Raw genomic sequence first — 25,051 nt, forward strand, 5'->3', positions numbered from 1 at the left:
AATGCTTAGGGAAAAGAACTGTTTAAATTCAAGATACTATTATCCAGAGAGATCCTGAAAAATTGTAGAAGCTAGAATGAACTTAACCTGAACAATTAAAGAATAATAGCAGGTCAAATTGGAGTTTTATAAACATCACTTCACTGACAGTTAAAATTTAAGGACTGGCTCTAAGATAATGTCAAGTCTGGACTTCAAAAGCATTTAAACATGATGAATCATTAAGTTCAATTTAATACTACTGTGTGAGTTACCTGTTTCATTCTCACAATTCCCGACCATGTTACCTTTTACTTATGTAGTACCTAAGCTTGAAATCTGCTCTAGCCTTGCCTGTTGAAATCCTATCCACCTCCTAATCTCCTTTAAGAAAAAAAAAAATTCCTTTCTCATGAAGACTTCACAACCTCCCTGCCACCAGCATTTTCTCGTGTCTCTGAACTACAGCTCCTCATTGTACCCTCAGAAGGCACTTAGCACACTGTTGACCATTGTCATCATTTGTGTGCCCAGAGCTTTGTTCTTGATATCTTTCTACTACTAAAGCTCTTCGATGGCAAGAACAGTGTTTCATTTATCTTTGCATCCATTTTGACAATAATTACTCAAAAATAGTTGTGAAATAACTGCATGAAAGTTAAATGAATATATAAATCGTTTAGGAAAGAGATCCTGTCATGATTTCAGCCTGGAATTACAAGTGGAAGTGGAAGGGCAGGTAATGGATTTGCTATTTGTCTTTCCCTATTGGATATTCATCAATATTTATTCTTTAGCTGCAACATATATTTTATACCATCATCCCTTTTTTTTAGCAAACCTGTCTTGCCTCACTTTCTGTGTAAATAATAACAAAAAAGGAAAAATTATGAAAATAAATAAAAGTCATTAAAAACCTACAATGAAGTTGTATTCAGTGCAGACCCAGATAGCTCAGGGAGTCAGACTAACGTGGGGCTCATAAAACCAAGATGATGGGTTTATAGACCAATTGACCAAAGGACATTTTTTCTTTTTCAGGTGTTAAGAGGCAAAGGTGCCTTTACTTACACAGTACATGTTTTATTAATAAGGAATTTTTTCATCTACATCAGTCCAAGGAGGCTCTCAATATCTTGTCTTCTGAATCAGAGGGTAGAGAATTAGTCCCCAGGTAAACTGAGAAGCAGAAAGTTTAAGTACGGGGACCAGAGCCAAGTCGGGAGTGTCCTGCCAAGAATGCTGCAGTCCTGACCTGCCCACCTCCACTCCAGGCCCCTAGCATTTGATCACTTCGCCCTCCTGTCTATCTGTTCCCCTTAACAAATGACTCACCCTCTGCTAACAATACCTGCACAAAGGGGCAAAAATAGGATAAATCACTGCTTTCCTAGGATTGGTCACAACCTTATAAATCCCACAACTTCCCTGGGGACCACCTGTATCAGAATCACTTGAAGTGCTTGTTTCAAATGCAGTTTTCCAGGTTCTGACCCAGATCCTCTGGGGATGAGTGTAAGGAATCTGCATTTTAAGTAAGCATCCAGGTTATTATTATCACATGAAAGTTTGAGAACTATTGTTCAAAAACAGAAGTATTTTCTAGCCTAACGATTTTGAGAGAGAGAGGAGAAATTAATTTAGACATGTATCAGAAAAAAATAATTTAAAAGCCTAACATAATAGGAATGTTTACTTATAATAAAACTTACCGAAAACTGAGTACTAAACCTATCATGAGAAAACACTATCTAGCATATAAGTGTTGGGGGAAACATGATTATAGATGAGAATGCTGCAGGAGAAAGCAACAAACCCTGCACCATCTGGACTGCTCCCGTGCACAGAGCGCATGTGCGTGAACTCCTGCTGAATCTATTCATTGTAGCCAAACTCTCTCGGGACAGAGTGTGACTTGATGAAATTGGATTTCACTCTGGATCACTCTTTGAATTTTTCCAGAATCCCGTGAAGAAATTGTAGGAGAAAATGAAGTGCTACCTCATGCAAGATGCTACATGGCTCCAATCAAAGAGCTGCAAATCTGTGCAGGGGCTTTGATCAAAGAAAACTGGGTGTTGACAGCCGCTCACTGTAACCTGTAAGTAATTTTCAGCCCCTCTCATTTTCAAGGTTGATTCGAGGAGGTGAAAATGGCTATCAAGTCCAAAACCAAAATTAGGTAGGGATGGAAAAGAAAGCAGGCAAGCATATTCAATGCTATGTTCTATTACAATGTTCACCTCTATAAGCAAAGGCCATGTCCTATAGCATAAAATTAAAATGCATGCCCATTTTCTCATAGTATTTTAAAATATTTTTTCACTATAAATAGCAACATTGTTGACATTTTTTAAAGTAGGAAAAGTAAAAAAAAAAAAAAAAAAACCACATTCATAATATTATTAGCCCCACATATTCACTGTTAGTATTTTGGTGTATTTTGCTCCAGACCTTTCTCATAAGCATATTTTACAAAGTCTGTCATGTGACTGTCCTTTATAATTACAACTGGTTTACTTACTATCATTGGTATTGTTCCATGTTATTGCATAGCATGTTGATCCATAGGTAATTACTATCATTTGATATCATTTGACCATTTAACGTTAAAAAATAGCTATTTCCTATGGTTCAAACTAATGGTTTCCCTAGTCATTATTTGAAAGGCAGAATAATGTTTACCACATGGATATGCTGCTATTTACTTAATCAGGACCTGTTGTTAATAACCAGTGCCTGTTATTTCCCTGTTCCCTTAGCATAAATTACATGAACAAAATAAGAGGCTTAAAAACTAGCTTCTCACAAAGAAGATTCCAACAGATTTATATTATATTGTGTAAAGTAAGAATTTGTCAAATAAGGCCTTCAACACAATTTACACAGAAAATCATGCTAGCCACTGGGGCACTTAATTGATAGAATTCCTTGTTACCCAGTCTGCCCAAAAAATGAGGAGATGTTTTGGCCACCTCTCCTGGAACAGCTATCATTAGGTTCCTAAACCAGATTCAGGCTAGCCCTAGTTTGTTTATTTGCTTGCGTGTGTGTGTGTGTGTGTGTGTGTGTGTGTGTGTGTGTGTGTGTGTGTGTGTAATCAGCTTTAAAATCACACTATAAAACCAAAGTTCATTTCTTCTTTCCATTCTTTAAAAACTTGACTCTGATCAACTTTTCTCATCTTTGAAGAGATGCACCTCCAGGAAGGCACACTATTTCCCAGGAGCACAGAAAAGCAAGCCTGCTACTTCCACTCTAGTTCTTAGGTTCTCTCCCATTAGATGCCAACGACCTAAAAGGCCACGAGGGGACAGGCTTTATTCCACAAATCCAAAGCAGGTGGAGAAAGTGGCAGCTCCTCTTTCGGCAGCAGAACGGCAGAGCCCAGCCCCCTTTACCCAGCAGCCCCTGTTACCACCGGGCCCGAGGGAAGCCCAAATCCAGGTCGCAGGCAGACCTCTCCAGGCCTTTACTACTCACTGCTCTTGCCTCTGCTGAAACGTCTGGGACTCCCTTCCTGTTGCTTCTTCCTCGAAAAGGTGTCAAGCTGAAGCACCGTGTCATAACACACATCTTGGGAGTTTTAGATAAAAGGCACTAAACCACTAAAAGAAAAAAGCTCCGTGAGTTCCTCCTGTCTTACTGCCTTGTTTATTTATAAATAGGAAGTCATTTGAAAATACTGATCAGACTTGAGTAAATTAAGTCCACAGTTTGCTTTCATACACTCTCTTACATAAGTTATATGTTGTCTTTTCAGGGAGGGGCAAACCTCAAATTACTCTTGGGGCCCATTCAACATACTCTTGGGGCCCATAAACAGAAACTTGACCAAACATTTTCCATTAAAAAGGTAATTTCCTGACCAGGCTATGATCCACAGTCATTTGAAGGGGATCTTCAACTCCTTCAGGGAAATATGGGTTTTTTTTTTTAATAACTATTTTGAAGTGGTAAAAGGTCAGTGTAACCTGAAACTCATTTCTGTACCCCTGGCCTCCCAGGGTTGGCTAACGTCTGGAGTCAGGGGACAGGAAGGGCGGCCGGGCCCCAGCACTGCCAGTACAGACGTTCCTTCCCCTCCTGAATTCAGCTCAATTCAACATTTGCTCACAAAAGCCCTACTTGGCAATCTACAGTGCACTGGAACTCACCTGTAGTCAAATTTGTGTTATTTGACCCTGGCTTAGCAAGGGAGACTGTCCACTATGAGAAATCATGGGGTGGCTCAGTAAGAGGCTGTTAGAGGGGCTTATTGTAGGATTTGAACTTGTGCCAGGCAATTTGGGGGAGGACTCCAGGAAGTAGGAGTTTGCTCTGAATTGGGTGTTGTCAGCAAGTGGGGTAGTTCTATGAGATTAGGCATCTTAGCTTCAAGTTCTTGAAGTCCCTCTCACCTACTCAAAGACATCAGCTCCAGCAATTCTGTAGCGCCTCCCCCCACCCATTGCAACCTCAATTTTTTCCATCCCCATAAGAATACACATATGCTTTTATCCTTCCCATCTTAAAAAAAAAAAAAAACAAAAAAACTCCTTCTCCAGGCATTTCCCCATTTCTCTGCTTTTCTTAACATCAAAACTCTTCAAATAAGATGTCTCCTCTCCGATTTCTCTTTTCCTGTTCTCTCTTAAACTCTAATATGGCTTTTGCCCCACACACTACAGAAATCGCTCTTGTCAAGACCTTCCTTTTGTTGCCTTGTTACCTTGTGAAGTCCAATGGTCAGCTCCCAGTCCCCTGTCGCTTGCCTTCTCAGTGGTATTTGACAGCATTGAGCTCTCCTCTTCTCGGTAGCATTTGCTGCATGGGTTTCCAGGACACCACGCTCTCCTGGCTCTGCTCCTACCTCACAAGTCCCTCCTTAGTCACCGTAGCTATCACTCCTCTCTCCAGCCAGGGTAGCCCAGGGCTAGGTCCTGGGACCTCTTCTCCATCTGTACTCACTCATTTCTCCATGACATCTAGGCGCTATGACTCTCTATATAGCGTCATCTATATGCTGACAATTCCCAATCCATGTTTGTAATCAGACATCTTCCTAACTCCACCTCCTCATTCTACAACTCCGTCTGGATGTCTAGTAGACATCGCCAACACAACCTGCCTGAGCAGACCTCTCCATCTTCTTCCACATATGCTTCAGCTCTAGACTTTATTTCGTGGCAACCCCATCCTCCCAGTAGCTCAGACCAAAATTTCTGTATCTTCTTTGACTCCTCTTTCTTACACTGCACATCCAAACTGCAAGGGAATTCTCCCTGCTCTGCCTTCAAAATTTATCAAGAATCCAACCACCTCTCACTACCCTGTACATCAATAATATGGATGTAATAAATTTTTATATTATTATAAAAATTATGATATGTAACAAATATTTTATATTATTATTTACTTCTGTCTCCTCCCACTAGAATGTAAGTTCCTTGAGGGCAGCAATTTTTGTCTGTTTTGTTCAGTGATGCATCCTCAGTTTCTAGGTATTTCACAAATATTTTTAATAAATGAATTAATAAAATTATAAATCCCCATAACTCTACCAGCCCTGAGAGTCTGTGCCATAAGCAGGCAATTTCTTTCCCTTGCACACATTTTATTTTTCAATGAATTATCACAGTAAACACACCTCCTTAGCTAACTACCATGTCAAGAAATAGATGTCTACCAGAGTCATGAGTAAGTACCTATGCTTCTTATCCTCAGCATCTAGCATTATGTCAAACATCTAACAGGTACTCCATAAATATTTGTGTAATTAATTAATTTGATTCCAACCATTTTCTTCAAAAGCAGAGTCACTACTCTGCTACCTTGGAAAGAACACAGCAAACTCAAAAACAAATGCATGTAACAGCATGCATTGCCCTTTTGGAAAACATAGATTCACTGAGTTATGTAGATTTTCCAGACTTTGACACTTTTCATTACATGTATTTTACAAGTCATATTTGTTATATGACTACCATCTCATCTGGAAAGTCTTTTAAGGTTGATAAGATGTCAAGCTTGTGATAGCAGACACGAATTTTCCCAAAATTCTAACTTTCACTTGAGAGCCCTACTTTTATCATTGGCAACAAAAATTGTCAGTTGTTTTCTTTGAAGTGTTAGGCTCATTTCATTCATATTTGAGACAATGTCTGGCCAAATCTCCATGTCTGAATAATTATACTTTGTCAGCATTCTTTCAAGTAAAAACAGCATTCCAAAAAGAGACAGATTCGTGTTTTTCCTCATGACAAGCCTTGTAATTCAGTTACAGCCAAAGTGCTATATACTTTATGCATACTTCCCACATCACATAGAATATTAAAAAGACATTTACTACAGAATAAAGATTATTAAAATTTAAAAATTTTACTACTTCATCAAAGATATTCTTGAGTAAAATTGGCTTTATTTATTTAATTTTTTTTTAGAGTACCTGACAATGAAGGATACAGTGACTACTGGTACACTTTGGCGTCACTGCACTGCTTCCTGATGAGGCACCAGGAGTATTACCCATCATTGCTTTTGTTCAATCAGTGCAAATGTCAACACAGGGTGGGGAGTGGAGACAAAAACATTTTACTATTATTATGAAAATAGTTTTGACCTCACAAAGTCCTGAAAGGGGTTTCAGGACCCCCTAGGAATTCACAAACCACATTTTGAAAACTACTGACTTACAACATTGCAATGGCTCATTCACACTGGAATAAATTAAATTTTTTTCCCAAGAATGTAAATAGCTGCATACACAACTTTTAAGATTTCTATTTCACAGTCAAAACAATCCTGGAAAAGATTTTTAGAACAAAACAAAGTTAATGGACTCAAACTTTCTGATTTTTAAAACTTTCTTAAAAAGCTACAGTAATCAATGCAGCATGGTACTAGCATAAGGATAAACATTAATAAATATAATCTATAAATATAGATATATATAAATATAATCTATAAATATTATAGAATTCAGAGTCCAGAAATACACTCTAATATTTAAGGTCAATTGATTTTCAACAAAAGAGCCAGGGCAATTCCATGGGTAAAGAATAGTCTTTTCAAAAAATAATGCTGGAACAATATTCAGCTCAATTCAACATTTGTTCACAAAAGCCCTACTTGGCAATCTACAGTGCACTGGAACTCACCTGTAGTCAAATTTGTGTTATTTGACCCTGGCTTAGCAAGGAGACTGTCCACTATGAGAAATCATGGGGTGGCTTAGTAAGAGGCTGTTAGAGGGGCTTATTGTAGGATTTGAGCTTGTGCCAGGCAATTTGGGGGAGGACTCCAGGAAGTAGGAGTTTGCTCTGAATTGGGTGTTGTCAGCAAGTGGGATAGTTCTATGAGATTAGGCATCTTAGCTTCAAGTTCTTGAAGTCCCTCTCACCTACTCAAAGACATCAGCTCCAGCAATTCTGTAGCGCCTCCCCCCACCCATCACAACCTCAATTTTTCCATCCCCATAAGAATATGGGGATGGAAAAGGATAAAGGATAAAGAATCCTTTATCCTTTAAAGGATAAAGGATCCACATGCAAAAGGATAAAGTTGGACCCCTACCTCAACCATACACAAAAATTATCTTAAGCCATACAAAAAAATTAACTCAAAAAATAGGCCTAAATGTAAAAACAAAATAGAACTATAATACTCTTAGAAGAAAATGTATGAGTAAATCTTTATTATTTTGGGTTATCAATGATTTCTTTTTTTTTTTTTTTTTTTTTTTTTTGAGACAGAGTCTCACTTTGTTGCCCAGGCTAGAGTAGTGCCGTGGCGTCAGCCTAGCTCACAGCAACCTCAAACTCCTGGGCTCAAGTGATCCTCCTGCCTCAGCCTCCCAAATAGCTGGGACTACAGGCACGCACCACCATGCCCGGCTAATTTTTTTGTATATATACTTTTAGTTGGTCAATTAATTTCTTTCTATTTTTAGTAGAGACAGGGTCTCGCTCAGGCTGGTTTCGAACTCCCAACCTCGAGCAATCCGCCCGCCTCAGCCTCCCAGAGTGCTAGGATTACAGGCGTGAGCCACCGCGCCCGGCTAATGATTTCTTAAATATGACAGCAAAGGCACAAGGAATAATAGAGATTGATAAGTTGGATTTCATTAAAATTACAAATTTGGGGCCGGGCATGATAGCTCATGCCTGTAATCCTGCACTATGGGAGGCTGAGGTGGGAGGATTGCTTGAGGTTAGGAGTTTTGAGATCAGCCTGAGAAGAGCAAGAACCCATCTTTACAAAAGGTAGAAAAATTGGCCAGGTGTGGTGATGTGACTCAAAACCACAATGAGATGCTATTTCACACCCACTAGAAGAACAATTATTTTAAAAAAAATAATAATATTGACAATGATGTAGAGAAATTAGAACACTTGTACTTTGTTGGTGGGTATATAAAATGGTGCAGCCACTTTGGAAAACAGTTTAGAAGTTTCTCAAAATGTTAAACCTAGAGTTATATGACCCAGTAATTTCACTCCTAGGTATAGACCCATGAGAAATGAAAACATATGTCCACACAAAGATTTATAGATGAATGTTCATAGAGGCATTATTCATAATAGCTAAAAAGTAGAAATAACTCAAATGCCCATAACTGATGAACAATTGAATAAAATGTATTATATCCATATAATGGAATATTATTTGGCAATAAAAGGAATGAAATACTGAGACATGTTACAATATGGATGAAACTCAAAAGTATTAAACTAAACGAAAGAAGTCAGTCACAAAAAAACCACATATTGTATGATTCCATTTATATCAAAAGTCAAGAATAGGCAAATCCAGACAGACAGTAGAATAGAAGTTGCCTAATGGGGGTGACTGCTAATGGGCAAAGGCTTCTTTGGGGATGATGAAGATTTTCTAGAATTAGATTTTGGTGATGGCTACGCAACTCTGTAAATACATTAAAATCCATTGAATTGTACACTTTAAATGGCTGACCTTTATGGCATGTAAATTATCTCATAAAACTGTTACAAGTCAACATAAATAGAAGAATAGCAACCACATTCACATAAAAAGAAACAAAACTATCAATGGTTCCTTTAAGAAATGCTAAGTATAGTCAGTTAAAATTTGATTTGTTTTTAAAGTCTGCACTAAAATGACTCAAGCCAGAAGCAAGGTATCCTGCTGCTATTACTGAAAGTGGCTAACTCTTGGTGCACTAGTAATATCCAGGAAAAGGAAACACAGGGGTCTCAGCAGGGTTCCCTTCTAAGGTCACGTGATTTCTAAAGAAGTAACCACTAGGTCTGAAGTCATCAGGGTGTTAACGGTGGTGAGGGTGGTTGTTTCAACACCAAACATCCTGACAGAACATATGACCATATGTATGGCAATAGAGACCACATCCTCAGCTCAGAAAAAGAGCTACAAGCATTCCTAATAGAAAGCATACTGCATACTGGTCCTCCAGGGACTGAGGCTCATTCTTCTCAGAGTGAGATGTTCCCCAACACTGGTACAAAATAGCATGTCTGACTCCCATTTTTCTTCTCAGCTAAATACATCAAGAAGGAAGAAAGGATACGAGAGGGGAGGAGGGAGAAACTCAGAGATCACGTCAGTATCTAAAGCTGTAAACTAGGCAGTCAGAGAGCTAGAAAGGGCCAACGGCCGCCGCCCCACCAGCCCATGTCCCCACCCCTGCCACAAACTCCAGGCAGGAGCACAGTGAACCTTTCTCCACAAAGTGGGGAAGGAAAATTGAGGCAGGAGCTTACCAATAAATAAGTCTCCCTACTGTCCTCTACTTACACATGGCCTATTAATTCTTATATAACCCAAGGAGACAGCTAGTAAGAAATGCGATTGGTGACCAATTTTTAGGACCTTTTGCAAAGCTCGAATTTAAGTCTCCAGAGAGCTTCCAGTCATGGATACTGCAGATAGTATTGATGATAAGGAAAGAGTCTTCGAAATCTCACCTGAGACATTTTCCCATCCCCCCCATGTGCCCTGATCTGGTGGCAACAAGGTCCCCTTGCCTCCACCCACCTGGAGGATTCCTCTCCCCCTTCACAGCCCTAGCAAAGGAAATCATGCCCGCTGGCAATGAGCCATCTCTCACTGTTCTCATTTACTTGTGTTTAGTTTCCTAATGCTAAAACTTTGAAATTTGAAAGAAAAAAAAAAAAGACCAAAATGAAACCACATCCTTTTGAGTCTCAGTATATAGGTAGGGGCAGTCAAGAACAGAAAACAGGTTTCCACGTTGATTGATGTGGGGACACCAGCCACAATGAGGAACCCCTCTGCATTTCTGGCATCCTCTCTCTCAGTTGTCATTTTTCTCCTGCTAATTCCTGAAGGTAAGACTGATTCTTGTCATTTCCACTATAACCATGAAGCAAAATGGAGCAGACTTTCAAGAACCATTTGGTAATATTACCTTCTTACACTGAAAGAAGTTTTTTTTTGTTTTTTCCTTAAGCCTTAAAATGCTTAGCATTCTTTCTTGGATTCTAAATATTTCCTTATTTTGGAAGGAAAAAGATCCTTTTTCATCTTATAATTTCTTTACAAAAGATAACAGAACCACCAATGCTTATTGCTGTCAATTTGTAGCTTGAAATAGCAAAAAGTACAGTGGAAAAAGGAGTAAACAAATAAACAAAACATTCTTGAGTTAGTAAAACAAATAGTACCTTTCAGGAACATAATAGTGGTGCCTTCATCAGTTCAGCCTTTCTTGCTGCAGAAAATGAATAGATAGATTTTGGGGGGTTTTCTGTTGTTATTGTTTTCAATATATATCTTTTTCTTCCCAGCTTTAATGAGGTATAATTGACAAATCAAAATTAAATATATTATGGTATATAACATGATGTTTTGATATATGTATATATTATGAAATAATTATCTCAATTTAAAATAAATCTTTGATTTAAATTTTGTTTCTTACTTTATCTATAATTTTAAAGATAGTTAAGACAAATCTGATCTAGACACCAAAAGGGAACCTGGAATAAATTAAATTTTTATAATTATCTCTCTGGGCTTGAATCTCCTTAGAAACCTTAGGACACTGAGCGAGCTCCCACATCCACTCTGGGAGTGTTATACTATGTTTTATTAAGCTACTTCTTTGGTCTGTTAAATGGCAACCAATATCTCTACTTTTGTATGAGTTCCATATGCATGGGTTGAAATGCTGTAAAATTCCTGGCATTACCCATGGAAGGATAATAGCTCCTGGGTAGCTCTGGATTTTCCTTGAAGAACCTACTAGGAAGTGAAGACTACTCTGGACCTGGCACAATGTGGAGCCAGCCATGGTTTCTCCCCAGGGTATATCAGCTTTTGGAGATGGGAATGGTAGGCAGGGGCTTAGGTCAGATATCCCCAATCTTTTTGGCACCAGGGACTGTTTTCATGGAAGACAATTTTTCCATAGACAGGGGTTGGGAGGGATGGTTTCAAATGATTCGAGCACATTACATTTATTGTTCACTTTTATTTCTATTATTATTTTTTTACTACATTGTAATATATAATGAAATGATTATACAACTTACCATAGGCTGGGAGACCCCTGGCTTAGGTAATAACCTATCTTGCCAGGAATTCCCAAAGAGGTTCTCTGGTTTATCCTGCACCTAAAAATGAGAGGAACTGTTAAAATAACAAGGCTGTAAGACATTTGGAACAAACGGTAGGCATGTTGTAAGCATGGCATCGTATGACTACATTCAGGTATGTTAAATCTTCCATAAGAGTGAAAATAGAGCAGATGAAAAAGCCAACCGTATCTTTGCTTCAAAGGAAACAACAAAGGCAACTTGCTCTGCTCCACTTTGTTTCCTGCGTTCAGAGAGAGCGATGTGGGTCCCCGAAGGGAACAGACAACAGCCAAGCAAGGCTGGACGCACTGGGCCAGTGCTCTCAGCTTCCTATACATTCGAATAATCTGAAGGACTTTGAAAAAATACTGACATCATAGCTCCAACCTCAGAAATTCTGATTTAATTCTCAGTAGGGACCAGGAATTTCTAGTTTTTAAAAGCTTCCCACCTACTCCAAACCCTACCCCAGATCCTTCTCAGTGTGGTTCTTTGCAGGACATGTGCACTTATTCTGAGGCAGGTGTATGTGCTCACCAAACGAACAGCACTCTGCAAAAGGGAGTGTTGTATCATGAATTCCAAAGCCCAGAAAGCCCAAAAATGCACCTTTGTAATCTATCTATACATAACTCACCCTTGGGATGTGAGTGAAGTTGATTTGCTCTCTATAAATTCCTTACCTTTTTATTTCTAGAGCCTAGAATTTCTCCCTCCTGACACCCTTCTAGAAAACAGAGACCTTGTGGTCCCTCTCTTCCCCTTAGCCGCACCCTCCTCAAACCCTTATGAAAGGCTTCTATATCTATTATTCACACCTTTTTTTTTTTTTTTTTTTTTTTTTTTTGAGACAGAGTCTCGCTTTGTTGCCCAGGCTAGAGTGAGTGCCGTGGCGTCAGCCTAGCTCACAGCAACCTCAAACTCCTGGGCTCGAGTGATCCTTCTGCCTCAGCCTCCCGGGTAGCTGGGACTACAGGCATGCGCCACCATGCCCGGCTAATTTTTTATATATATATATCAGTTGGCCAATTAATTTCTTTCTATTTATAGTAGAGACGGGGTCTCGCTCTTGCTCAGGCTGGTTTCGAACTCCTGACCTTGAGCAATCCGCCCGCCTCGGCCTCCCAAGAGCTAGGATTACAGGCGTGAGCCACAGCGCCCGGCCTATTATTCACACCTTTCTGTGAATTTGGCAATGAGTTAGCCTTAATGATGGAATAAAAGGCACTGTGCCGTGGTCAAGAAAACATGAATCTCAGCTGATGGTAGGGGGAAATATTTTAGAAGAATCCAAGAACATCTGGTGCAGAGAGTAGAGAGCCGAGAGTATATCCCAAAGACACAAGGTCCTCTCCACCAGCATGTGGTTTGCCTCTTGCTAGTTCTCCTTGTTCTCTAACAATGGGTCTCTACTCCCAGTCTATCATAAAGGAAATTTTGCTAAGGCAGAATTCTCTACTCTTAACATCTTCTCTCCTCCCTTCCCCCACCTCATTGGAAAAGACCTTGGACTAAACCGTTTGCTTTGGTCTGGAGACTGCCAGGGAGTCCGAGGTGTGATAGTTGTTATTTTCTCAATTTACAAGTGAGGACAGTGCAGTTTAATAACCAAAAGTCTCACAATAACCAAAGGACTCATGGTAGGGTCAGAGCTAAAAGGTGCTGATATCTGTTTGTAAGCCTTGATTTTGCAAGGGCTTGGGGTGAAAAGGAATGGCTAATGGCATGGCTTCTGTGGGCAGAAGAGCAAGATCTTCTCAGAGTCCAACAGGAATAGGATTGACATTCAGACGTCTGAAGGTCTGACATTCAAACAGAGGGGGAAATGCTGTCATCCAGGCTTCCTCTCCAAGCACGAACAGCCTGACCAGTCTTACAAACATGGCTCTCTAGAGAGCTCTTTGGGGTGGGCACCAATCTGATTTGCCCTTTTCTATTAAACAGATGCCTGTGTGGAAATTATTGGAGGACATGAAGTAATTCCTCATTCAAGACCCTACATGGTCCTACTTAACATTGACAACAAAAACATCTGTGCTGGCGCTTTGATTGCGGAAGACTGGGTGTTGACTGCAGCTCACTGTGAACTGTAAGTGCCTGGGTTTTTAAAAAAATGTTTGTGAAGATACTCTAATTTGGGAAAGCATTAATAAATAGTGTAAATCCCACTAAAATCACAAGAGGTTCACATGTATTTTTACATCACTAAGTTTTGGGGCACTTGCTTTAATTTAGGCCAAAAGAAAGTGAAGCCCAGCCTTGTCACAAAGAATCAGGCCACTGAGGAAGCAGCATTCATGAGCCCTTTCTGTACGTGTCCACTACAGCCATCGGGTACAGGTGCTGCAAAACTTTGCTTCTGGTCATGACTGTGTGACCAAATAGAATTCGCCACAACATGGAAGGGCAAAACTTTCAGTACCCCTGCAGAGGCCTGGGTACAGCCGTCAAGCAGAGAAAGCGCCTTAGCCCTTAGTGACTTCCTTCACACCTTCAGCCAGCTCCTGTCGACCTTCAAACCTCTTCCCAGTCTTGATCTTTTCTCCACTCCCTAAATCAAGCCTCTAAACCTGGGCTGTCCAATGTGATAGCCACTAGCTACACGTAGCTATATAAATTTAAAGTTAAATAAAATTTCAAATTTAGTTCCTCAGCCACAGTAGGCACGTTTTTAAGTCCTCAGTAGCCACGTGTGGCTAGTGGCTGCCATAATGGACAGTGAATATTTATAAGAGCATTTCACCATCAAAGTGTGATCCACTGGAAAGCACTGTTCTAATGTCTTCTTTTATTTTTTAATTAATTTATTTACTTTTATGGATACATAACAGTTGTACATATTTGAGGAGGGGGGTCCATGTGATATTTTGTCTTAAGTGAGACTAAGCTCAGCTGGTGTCATGGAACGAAAGCAACATGAATATGGTGTAGTTTATAATAATCTGGTTGGTGTCGTTTATACTAGGTTGTGAATGATGACAGCCTTAATGGTGAGTACATGAGAGAGCATTTTGATTTTGTTAATCAGAATGAACCTTTAGCATGGAGTAAGAGAAGGAAAGACTCCTGAACCCCTCCTTAGACCACTGTCCCCCCAACATAAACATCCTCAACACCATGCAAATTGGGTCCTCCACTGAGCAATCTGTTTCTGAAAGTTTTCCCATTTCAGAAGAGTTTGTTGCTCTCTTACAAAGATCCCTTCAGTGCACGACTTTAGAACTATCCACTGCATTTGCTTCTGTCTCTGGACTACTGAGACCTTTGTTTTCTAGTGATTCTCCATCACAGCTAAACAAGGAGGAGAGGGAGAAAAGCTCAAGACTTGGCTTTCCTGCCATATTATCCTCACCTTTGTTTTTCAATGAACCTAGTTTAGCTCTTTATAAATAAGCTGATGGTGATGAGAATGAGAATGCATTCATAAACATCTTACTTTCATCCTTGAAAGCACACATTTTCTTTCTGAGCTACAAAGGAGTACCTCTATCTCCATATTTACAAATGGGACAATGAAACTGATCAGCACGTAATATGCTCACCTCCTAATTAAAAGAATGAACCCAGTAAACAGTGCTGTGTCTGTTCTCAGGAACAAAAAGTCCCAAGTCATTCTTGGAGCTCACTCAACCACCAATAAGGAGCCTGAAAAACAGATCATGTTCGTTAAGAAAGAGTTTCCCTTCCCATGCTATGACCAGGACACACGTGAGGGTGATCTTAAACTTTTACAGGTATGTACCTTTAATTGTCTTCTTAAAAATCACAGAACCTCCTACAATCTGGCCACCTACACAAAAACCTCCCCTCAGTGCCCCTATTGTTACCAGCTCACATAAGGGGACCCTGAGGGTTGGGCTAGAACTTAAGTTAAAATGTTAATATTTGTCTCATCCTATTAATTCTTTATGCTTGTCTTCCAACAGCTGCACAAAAAAGCAAAAATTAACAAAAATGTGGCTGTCATTCGTCTACCTAAAACGGGGGCTGATGTGAAACCAGGAACCATATGTCGAGTTGCAGGGTGGGGGAGGATTCAAAACAAGTCCCCTCCGTCTGATACTCTGAGAGAAGTCAACGTCACCATCATAGACAGAAAAATCTGCAATGATCGAAAGCATTACAATTTTAATCCTGAGATTGTACAGAATATGCTTTGTGCTGGAAGCCCAAAAGGTGGAAAAGACTCATGTGATGTAAGTAAAATAAGATCCCACATTTTAGTTGTTGGAGTAAGTTATGTGGGTACAGAAAATGTAGCACTTTGTCTTGTCATGGCACTGGCTTTGTCTTGTCATGGCACTGGCTTCTACAGGATCCTAGGGCTTTTTGAAAGAAAGTTGACAAAACCCCAGTCAAGTAAATTAATGTTCTCAGCTCAAGTGAGTCATTAATCAAAAATAAGAAGTTCATGGCTAGTGTATGAGTTGACCTACTATATCTTCCCAATTTTATATCAAAAACCACTGCGAAGCAATGGTTTGGTTTTTTGTGGGGTTTTTTTTATCGTTTTTCATACTAACATACAGAGATCCAAACTTGAAGATATGCAAACTCAGAAAAGCTGAAGTCAGGAGTCCTTAAGAGCCTTCAGTACCCTTTCCCCTCTTAGCAGACCTCCTCCCCTGCCTGAGGACCTCAGGCCAGATCCCATCCATAGCTTCCTAGAATTTAGCTTAATCCCCAGTAAACAACTTCCAAATATGACTCACACTAGAGAAAGTGCAAGCCTCCATCCCAGAGTCCCCCGAGAAGGGTGGGACAGGGCTCTGCTTAAAGGCAAAAGTAGAAGAAACACGTCACGGATTTTTAAGCTCTGAGTACTACCTTGTCATTTCTCATTTTTCCTAAAGACTCTATAGAGTATTATTATCCAAAGAAAAGGACTGTTCAGTGTTTATGGTCTGGGAGTTATTAGAGATTGAGAGATCCAAAGTTCTCTGTTCTTTCATGAAACTATGTCTTGCCTTCAGTGCCAAAACTAGCAAAGCCAAAACTAGCCAAACATGACATTTGTCTTCAGCATCTTCTACTTTCTCTTCTTTGCCCTCCTTCACCCATTCCCTCCCCTATCCACCACTCTGGGCACCCAGGAAGCAACCAGAACCTTCATGCTTTTGGAAGCCACGTGCAGCATGGTGAAGCCATGGCAGCATCCCAAGATGCTAGTCCCTTCCCACCAGCCACCCCCACCACTGAACCTTAGCAATCCTTCCCTGTCCTCTAAATAGCCCTGGAATTGGCTATTGAACTAAACCTAAAGGACTAATTCTGCAAATGTCAGGCACTATAACAGGCAGGAGAAATATACCTGCCTGGGGAGGATCCCAGGTTCTCACATGGTTCCTTATTTTGATGCAGGGGGTGTCCCATTGAAGGGAGAAAAGCCCCCTGAATTTGACGAGTGGGTTCTTGGCTTCTCATGGGAAAGAATTCAAGAGTGCGCCAAGTAGCAACAGAAAGTTTATTGAGAGAAAGACAGACAATAATAGAACCTACTCCACAGACAGAGTAGGAGTCCTTTCCCAAGTAGAGGAGGACCCCTTATGGGATAAGGGAAACATTTTTAAATGTTCAAACACTTGTGGTCAGGCCACAAAGGTTAATCATAAACTGCTGTCACAGAAGGGTAAGCATAAACAGTTTGTAAGGCATCAGCTTAGTAATTCATCCATCCTTGGGTGGTCCTGGGCCAGTGACCTGTTGGCAACTTCCTTGCTCACTGTGGCTGCGATCTGGTATTGGCCAAAATGGCTGCACTTAGGCTCTCTTGACCCTCTTTTTCTGCCTACATGAATTTCATGCATTCATACCACTAACTTTTGCCTGAAAGGGATTGCTTTGGCTTTGTTTCTTTGGAAAGACAATTATCTGCTGGAGGAACCAGAAAACATTGTTTTTAGCATTTGCCTTAATATGCCATCTGCATTTGACTATTATACCCTTTGTGTTACTAAGCATTTTGAGAAAATGACAAATAAACAGGAAGCTTTCCTTCCTGAAAGCAGAGAATCAGTCTCAAAATTAGTGGACAACATAAACAAGTTACACTGGTTCATAAACCAAGTGAGCCAATTCAAAAATATTAAAATATTTCCAAACATTTTGATTTTTTAAGCACTAATTTTTAATTAAGTCAAGTATGGTCTTAGATCTACATTCAACGCTGCAGTGTGTCTTCCATTTAGCTCATGGTAATGCTTGAACTGACCCCAACCACCCTCTTTTTTTACCCTAGGGAGATTCTGGGAGCCCTTTGGTATGTGGGGGTGTTCCCCGAGGCATCACTTCCTTTGGCATGGAAAAGAAATGCGGAGACCCTCGGGGGCCTGGTGTCTATACTCTTCTCTCAAAGAGACACCTCAACTGGATAATCAAGACTATGAAAGGGGCGGTTTAGATAACTGCATTTTGTTTCATTTGCTGTCACTTCTTAATCTTTTCACAAATAAAAACATTTTCTATGACTGTACCTGTTTTCCTCCTGTAACTTTTGTGGGTAGCTAGATCTCCACTGGCAAAGTGAAGCCGAGTCATATTGCAACCCTGTGGATAATGCAAAGGAGAGGTCAGGGGGACCAATGTCGCCAGTGTCATCTGTGTGTCAAGTGACGTGGGAATCCTTCCTGAATTATTCACCCCACGACAGTGGGGCCCAGCGCAAGTGACTCTTAAGATTGGGTCTTGTCTAATAATAAGGACAGTAAAGGGCTCAGCAATTCTGTAGGAGACAGAAACAGCCAGTCTGGAGCATTTGGATCAAAAGGAACTGTCTGTCCTTCCACGACCATTGTCCCACATCAACACTTGTTATTCATGTAAGAACTTGAGTCTATGGGACAAAGAGAAACAAAAAATACTTTACCATGTTTTCCAAAGGCACAATAGAAATTAAAATTCTAGGGGATACAAATAAAGTGCCTGGCCATCCAAGAAAAGTATACAAAAGCAAGTCAGCCTTCTTTCTCAGTACCTTGCATTTAAGCTTGGACTGCCTAGGTGATTTCTCAGTTCTCCTTGTCCTCCAGCCTGAGTAGGTCCAATCAACATGGTGATCACAGTGGCTGCCATCCCATAGTAGGGAGGGAGTGTTGAATTGTGTCCAGAATATTTTCTTTGGAAAAAGCCCCCCAAATGGTTTTTCAGCATATTGAATTTAGTAGATAGCTAGATTGAATTTAGATTGAATTTAGTGATCAGCCTGGCAGTCACTTCAAGATATGATTATGTGAACAGATTCCTTCCATTTCTATCAGTCCCTTCAGGAATACAAATTATATATATATTTTTATATATATACACACATATATATACACATACATATATACACATACACACATATACATACATAATATACATTGAAGCAAGAACATATAACACTAAGAGAAAGCCTCTTAAGATGAAGGAAGGAGCATAGCTTAAAAACCGACTAAAATACTAGTACACTGGCTTTCAACCATGGCTGCTCATTATGTAACTAGCCCCATGAACAAATTTCAATAACCCCTATATGTTTGTTCATAATCCTCTCCCTTAACTAACTACTTGACCTTTTGAGTTGCTTCCCAGAAATGGTGGGTTTTCTGCAAGACAAAGGAGCTGACATTCTTTTTTTTCTTTGAGACAAGTCTCCCTCTGTGTCCTGGGTAGAGTGCAGTGGTGTCATAGCTCACTGCAACCTCAAACTCCTGCCTCAGCCTCCCTCCCGAGTAGCTGGGACTACAGGCACACACCATGATGCCCAGCTAATTTTTCTATCAATATTTTTAGTAAAGATAGTGTCTTGCTCTTGCTCTTGCTCAGGCTGTTCTCAAACTCCTGAGTTCAAGCAATCCTCCCCCTCGGCCTCCCAGAGTGCCAGGATTACAGGTGTGAGCCATCTCCCGGGCCAGGACCTAACATTCTGAAGGCCCCTGTGCAGACTTCCTGAGCCAAGATTCACCTCCCCTACAACCTGCCCTCAATGCACCCAGCCCCTTGTTAGGTGCACCTCCACCAGCCCTCCCCAAGGCACATGGCCACACCTTTAAAAGCACATGATCTCCTTTAGTCAGGCAGTTAGATTTCAGACAGCTTCTCACATTCTCCCAACAGACCTCTCTGTCATACTAAAAATTCCTTTCTTCCTGGCTTTCCTTGTTGTCTCAATAACTGAATGTTCCGTGTGTCGAGCAGCTGGACCTAGGCTAAAAGCCCCTTGTGATTTCACCAACAATTAGACTCACCAAGCTCTTTAAAATTATCAATGCCCAGGCCCCACCTCTAAGATTCTGATTTAAATGGTATTTGGTGGGACCTAGGATGTAGTACTCTTCATATGAGCTCCCCAATGATTCTAATATACTGTCAGGGATGAGAACCCTTATATGCAAAGTGAGGTCTGGTGGTAATATCTAAAAGAGAGGCCCAAAGAGAGTCACTAGGATGATATTTTAGATATTTGCTATAATCTCTAATTCCTAGTTAGGATTTTAACTATAGTAAAAGGATAGAATATTCCCTATTAGCAATATTTATTACAGATTTTTGAACTCCATTCAAAAGGTAGTTGTATGGAACCCTCATTCGTTGCTCATGAAAGTTTAAATTAGCACAACTTCTTAGGAAAACTGGTAAAACTCAACATCCACATATTCTATGACCTGGTAATTCCACTCTTGGGTGTATACTAAACAGAAGTGAGTGCTTTTATCCACCAAAGATGTGTTCAAGACTGTGCACAGCATCTTTATTGTTGTAAATCAAAAAAGGAAATAAATATCCATCCACAATAAAAACAGATAACAGTTGTTATATATTTATACAATAAAATATTACACAGCAATGAAAAACACACTATAGTTACATGCAACACAATGTTGAGTAAAAGAAGTGAGACAAAAAAGGAATATATATGGTATGATTCCATTTATCTAAAGTTGACATAAGGAAAAACTAATCCATGGTTACAAGGACAGAATAACAAGGGAGTGTTGACTAGGAGTAGGCACAAGGGACCTTTTTAGGGGATCTGGATGGAGGTTACACATTTATCTATTTAAAAATCATCAAGCTATAAACTTAAGGTTTATGTCCTTTACTTCATGTGAATTATTACTCAATACAAATTTTTAAATTACAAAATAAAAAATCAGTTGTACCCAAGGCTTCTGTTTTGTGTATTATCTGGAATTTTTTTTTTCTTTACGAAAACCATATCCCAAATTTCCCACCAAAACTAGAAGGTAAAAGATATATTAATATTTTTCTTAAATGAGAGCCCCTTATTCACATAGCAGTATTGAGAGAAGTGGCCTTTGATCATCACATAATGTCATGAGAGTGCTAAGACACAAGTCTCCAGAACAGAATGGTGGGGACTCTGGAAATGATCTAATCATCTTGTTCATTTTCTTCTAAACATTTTCTTATAGTTTATAGCTGGCTAATTAAGAAGAGCAAATTAAAACCATTAGCTTAAAGAAGGATGTGCATTGCAGAAAAGTATCACATTTACAGCTTTCAGTGGCCTAAAATTTTCTAAAATAAAAATTACTGGCACTACCAAGCAGATTTTCTAAATTTAAACAACAGGGAAAACAAACAAAAAAAAATTCATTGACAAATTAACACTAATTTTCAGAAGAGTTCTAATTTCCCTTGTATATACTATTCTACTTTTGAATTATCAAAGCTTTGTTTTGTTTTATGGATTTGAGTGGCATAAGGGAGTGTGTATACATCGGTAAAAAATGTTTTATGACAAAGCAAAAAGAAAAGTCAACCAGTATTTATTATCTGGCATGTACAAAACATTCTAAGGAGCACGAAAAAGTATAATGCATGCTCCCTCAACTCTTCAACTTAATTGTTCAGGAAACAAGCATGTTAAAACTAGAATAACCAAAGATTCACATAGTAATAAAAGATTTTTTAAAACAACTATGATAGTATATTAATACCAAATAGGTGATACAGACTAATGCCAAGAATTCAAACCCCAGTAACATCATTTCAAAACACTTCCCCAGGAGGTCAGGACTTGTGCAGGTAAGTAAAGAAAAGGGAGAGAGGAGCAAGAATTCCAGATTAGAAGAAAAGCTCCAAGAAAGGTATCAAGGCAAGAAATCACCAGACTTAGCCAAAGATTAATGTAGGAGATGAAAGGGGATTACCATTAATAAGACAGAGCAGTGGATTGATCAAGCTTGATGAAACCTTAGCAGTGATCAAATCTAAATTCCTATTCTGGCAGATGTTGCGACACATCCAAAGTTACACAGAGCCAAAGCAAGAGCAGGTCCCCGAACTCCAGGTCCTGGGCTCAGGACTCCAGAGATGGAGGCCAAAGGGTTTAGGTAACAGGGCGTCACTGAGATGACAAGCAGGGCACTGAAGGGATCAGCACAATGCTTTTAGAGGCTTAACCCAGCAGTGGTATGGAGACCAAAGATTAAAGACAGGAGGACCAGTTAGAAGGCAGTTACAACAGGCAGGCTGTCACGTAATCAGGACATGACTAGGAGAAACAAAAGGAAAGAGAGCATGGGGTGAACGGAGACAGCGTGGAGCAGAGTAATCAGAAGGCTCCCTGAGTGACAGTAGGAATTTAATAAGTGTTTGTCGAGTGAATGAGTTGTGTTTTCAATGTATTGAGATTGGGCTAAAGCCAGAAAAGGATCTCAAAGAGGAAATATCCAGAGGCAGTCAGAAATATGAGGCTGGAGTTTGGGAGAAAAGTCAGGTGGGGAAAAAGTAGAAACCTTTGCTATAGATACTATTCTGAATAAAATCATGAAGATGAGTCTTGAATGAGAAGAGGAGGAGGAAGAAGAAGAGGAGAAAGAGGAGGAGGAGTAAGAGGAGGAGGAGGAGGAAGAAGAGAAGGAAGGGGAGGAGAAGGAAGAAGAGGAGGAGGAGGAAGAGGAGTAGGAAGAGAAAGAGGAGGAGGAGAGCTGAGAGATCAGAAGTCAAAGTCAGTCTCTGGGAAACGCAACGGGAGGCAGCGGAGGGAAGAAAGTAACCTAGCAAGAAGATGAAAAGGTACATTCACAGCAGGAGGGCACTTCCTCTTGTTCGATGCTCATGACAACCCCATGGAGAAGACACGCCAGCGTTATTATCGTCACTTAGAAATGAGGAGACAAACTTAGCGGGGCTGGGTGACTACAAGCAATTCCACACAGAGGCTGTCCCATCAGCTGCAGCAGAAAACACCCGGGTCTGGTCAGGACTCAAAGCCAGGTGCAGCACTCTGCCTCTGTGGCCTAGGGGGAGAGGGAAAGACAATTCATGTTCCTTCCGCATGACAAGGGCTGTTGCTGTCCCAGATAAAGGGCTCCCCACAGCCAGCAGGTTCAGAGCTGGCTCCTCCCAGGCACGCTGGCAAACACCGCTGGCTGGGGCACTCTCTCCAGTGTCTGAGGGGGCTCTTCAGCGCTTCCCCTTCAGGGCTCTTCCCCCACCCCCACCCTTCCAGCATCCTGTGGCTGCCATAACAAATGACACACACTGTGTGGCTTAAAACAGCAGAAATGTATTCTCTCCAGTTCTGGAGCTGGGAAGTCCGAAATCAAATGGTCCACAGGGCTTCGTTCCCTCAGGAGGCTCTAGGGGGAATTCTGTGCCTGGCCTCTTCTGGTTCCTGGTAGCTGTTGGCAATCCTTGCTTTCTGGCCACTTCACTCCTGTCTTTGTCTCTGTGGTCACATTGCCTCCTCTTGTATGTGTCTGTTCTCTGTGTGTCTCTTATAAGGACACTTGTCATCGGATTTAGGGCCCAGCTGGATAATCCAGGATGATCTCAAGATCCTTAACTTATTTACACCTGCAAATGTAACTTTTCCAAATAAGGTCCCATTCCTAGGTTCCAGGATTTGACATGGATATGTTCTGGGAGACCATTTCTCAGTCTGCTGAACCACTCACACCCTACACTGTTCTCAGTTCTGTCTTCTCTGATCCACCCGCAGCCAGGAATGCCAGCGCTGTGCTCCTGCCACGCAGCCCACCCTCCCCCGAAAGCCATCCCCTTAGAATCCGGTTTCAGGGGGCTAATCAAATAAACTAATGCAGCCTAATGAAAAATGACCTATAAAGCTCTCCCACAAAGCATGTGTGAATCTCACTTAGAAAATTCTAGAGATAATACCCTTCCTGTTATCTTACACTAGTTCTACATGAGGTTAATAGGTATTAAAAATAAAAAGAGTATTACATGGTCACATTAATTTGGGAGCTTTGGGTTAAGAAAATTGAACATATTTCTTTATTTCAGCACTTCTTTACTTTAGGACTTTATCTAGGACTACTACATGCATTGTAAATGTTTTGGAGATGAGGCCACAATAGGCACCACTTCTCAGACTGATTCGACCACAGTGTCCTTTTGACTTGAGCATCTCAAGGGACTAGTGTTCCTTTGAAAATGCTTTGCAAAACCTGACCTATTTCAACAGTGACTTTAATGCTGGAAACTTTAGGGCAAAATAGATGAAGCTGACTCCCTGAAAGGAGATTGGGACTAGGAAAATATGGGCAGGAAGGAGGTCAGATAAGATTTCAAGTGGGTAGGTATTTGGCACCACAACTAAGATCAAACAAGATGGGTGATCAGCTTCTCAAAGGACCCGTCCTGCTCACAGCTCAACTGAGAGCTGGAGTTTCAGAAATGATCTTGTACTCTGATACAAGGTTCTCAGCAGAAAGGAGGGTAAAAACACCATTCCACTCCTGATGGACACATGGCTTAGACACTTGAGGCTTTCTCTATCTACACACATCACTCCCAACGCTCTCCTCTGTGCACACACACCAGTAAGAGGCGCCCCCAAGGGGACGTGGGATTGGCCCTTAAATGTAAAGAAGTTTAGATTCATAGATAAAATGCAGCCCTTATTCTATAGGTGAAGACAGATTTAGATATTAAATGTCTTGCCTAAGGTCACCCAGCGAATTAATGACAGAACCAGAACTAGGATCCAATTCAATGTTCTAACCATTTAGGTCACACTCCAAACTCAGAACAATAATCTCTTTTTTTACGGAAGACCACTGTCCATTATTTTTTTAAAAAAAAAATTAAGACCATATAAATGAAAAGCAACTGGATTTAGTTGTTTTAAAAGGATAAATATGGGAGCCAAGTTCAGTGGCACACACCTGTAGTCCCAGCTACTCAGGAGGACTGTTTGAGCCCAGGAGTTCAGAGCTTCAGTGGACTATGATCGAGTCTGTGAATAGCCACTGCACTCCAAAAAAAAAATGGGGGGGGCGGGGATAAATATAAAACATTGTACTAATGCTTTTTTTTTTTTTTTTTTTGAGACAGAGTCTCACTTTGTTGCCCAGGCTAGAGTGAGTGCCGTGGCGTCAGCCTAGCTCACAGCAACCTCAAACTCCTGGGCTCAAGCAATCCTTCTGCCTCAGCCTCCCGAGTAGCTGGGACTACAGGCATGCGCCACCACGCCCGGCTAATTATATATATATATATTAGTTGGCCAATTAATTTCTTTCTAT

At 40.5% G+C, this 25,051-nt stretch overlaps 2 protein-coding genes across 2 annotated transcripts in view; one reads left to right on the forward strand and one right to left on the reverse strand.

Moving 5' to 3' along the window:
- The window catches only part of GZMA (granzyme A), a 210,230-nt gene extending 192,203 nt beyond the window's left edge, over positions 1-18,027 (forward strand). Inside the window, exons 2-6 of the mRNA XM_012775708.3 lie at positions 10,197-10,304; positions 13,500-13,644; positions 15,148-15,289; positions 15,482-15,751; positions 17,794-18,027. Of these exons, the coding sequence (XP_012631162.1) occupies positions 10,235-10,304; positions 13,500-13,644; positions 15,148-15,289; positions 15,482-15,751; positions 17,794-17,955 (789 nt within the window). The 5' untranslated portion in view covers positions 10,197-10,234 and the 3' untranslated portion in view covers positions 17,956-18,027. The remainder of the gene's footprint in view (positions 1-10,196; positions 10,305-13,499; positions 13,645-15,147; positions 15,290-15,481; positions 15,752-17,793) is intronic.
- A 3,474-nt stretch (positions 18,028-21,501) lies between these two features.
- CDC20B (cell division cycle 20B) overlaps positions 21,502-25,051 on the reverse strand; it is a 36,201-nt gene continuing 32,651 nt past the window's right edge. The window contains exon 11 of the mRNA XM_076007901.1: positions 21,502-22,801. Within this exon, the coding sequence (XP_075864016.1) occupies positions 22,701-22,801 (101 nt within the window). The 3' untranslated portion in view covers positions 21,502-22,700. The remainder of the gene's footprint in view (positions 22,802-25,051) is intronic.

This window comes from Microcebus murinus, chromosome 11, assembly GCF_040939455.1.
Source record: "Microcebus murinus isolate Inina chromosome 11, M.murinus_Inina_mat1.0, whole genome shotgun sequence".
NCBI lineage: Eukaryota > Metazoa > Chordata > Mammalia > Primates > Cheirogaleidae > Microcebus > Microcebus murinus.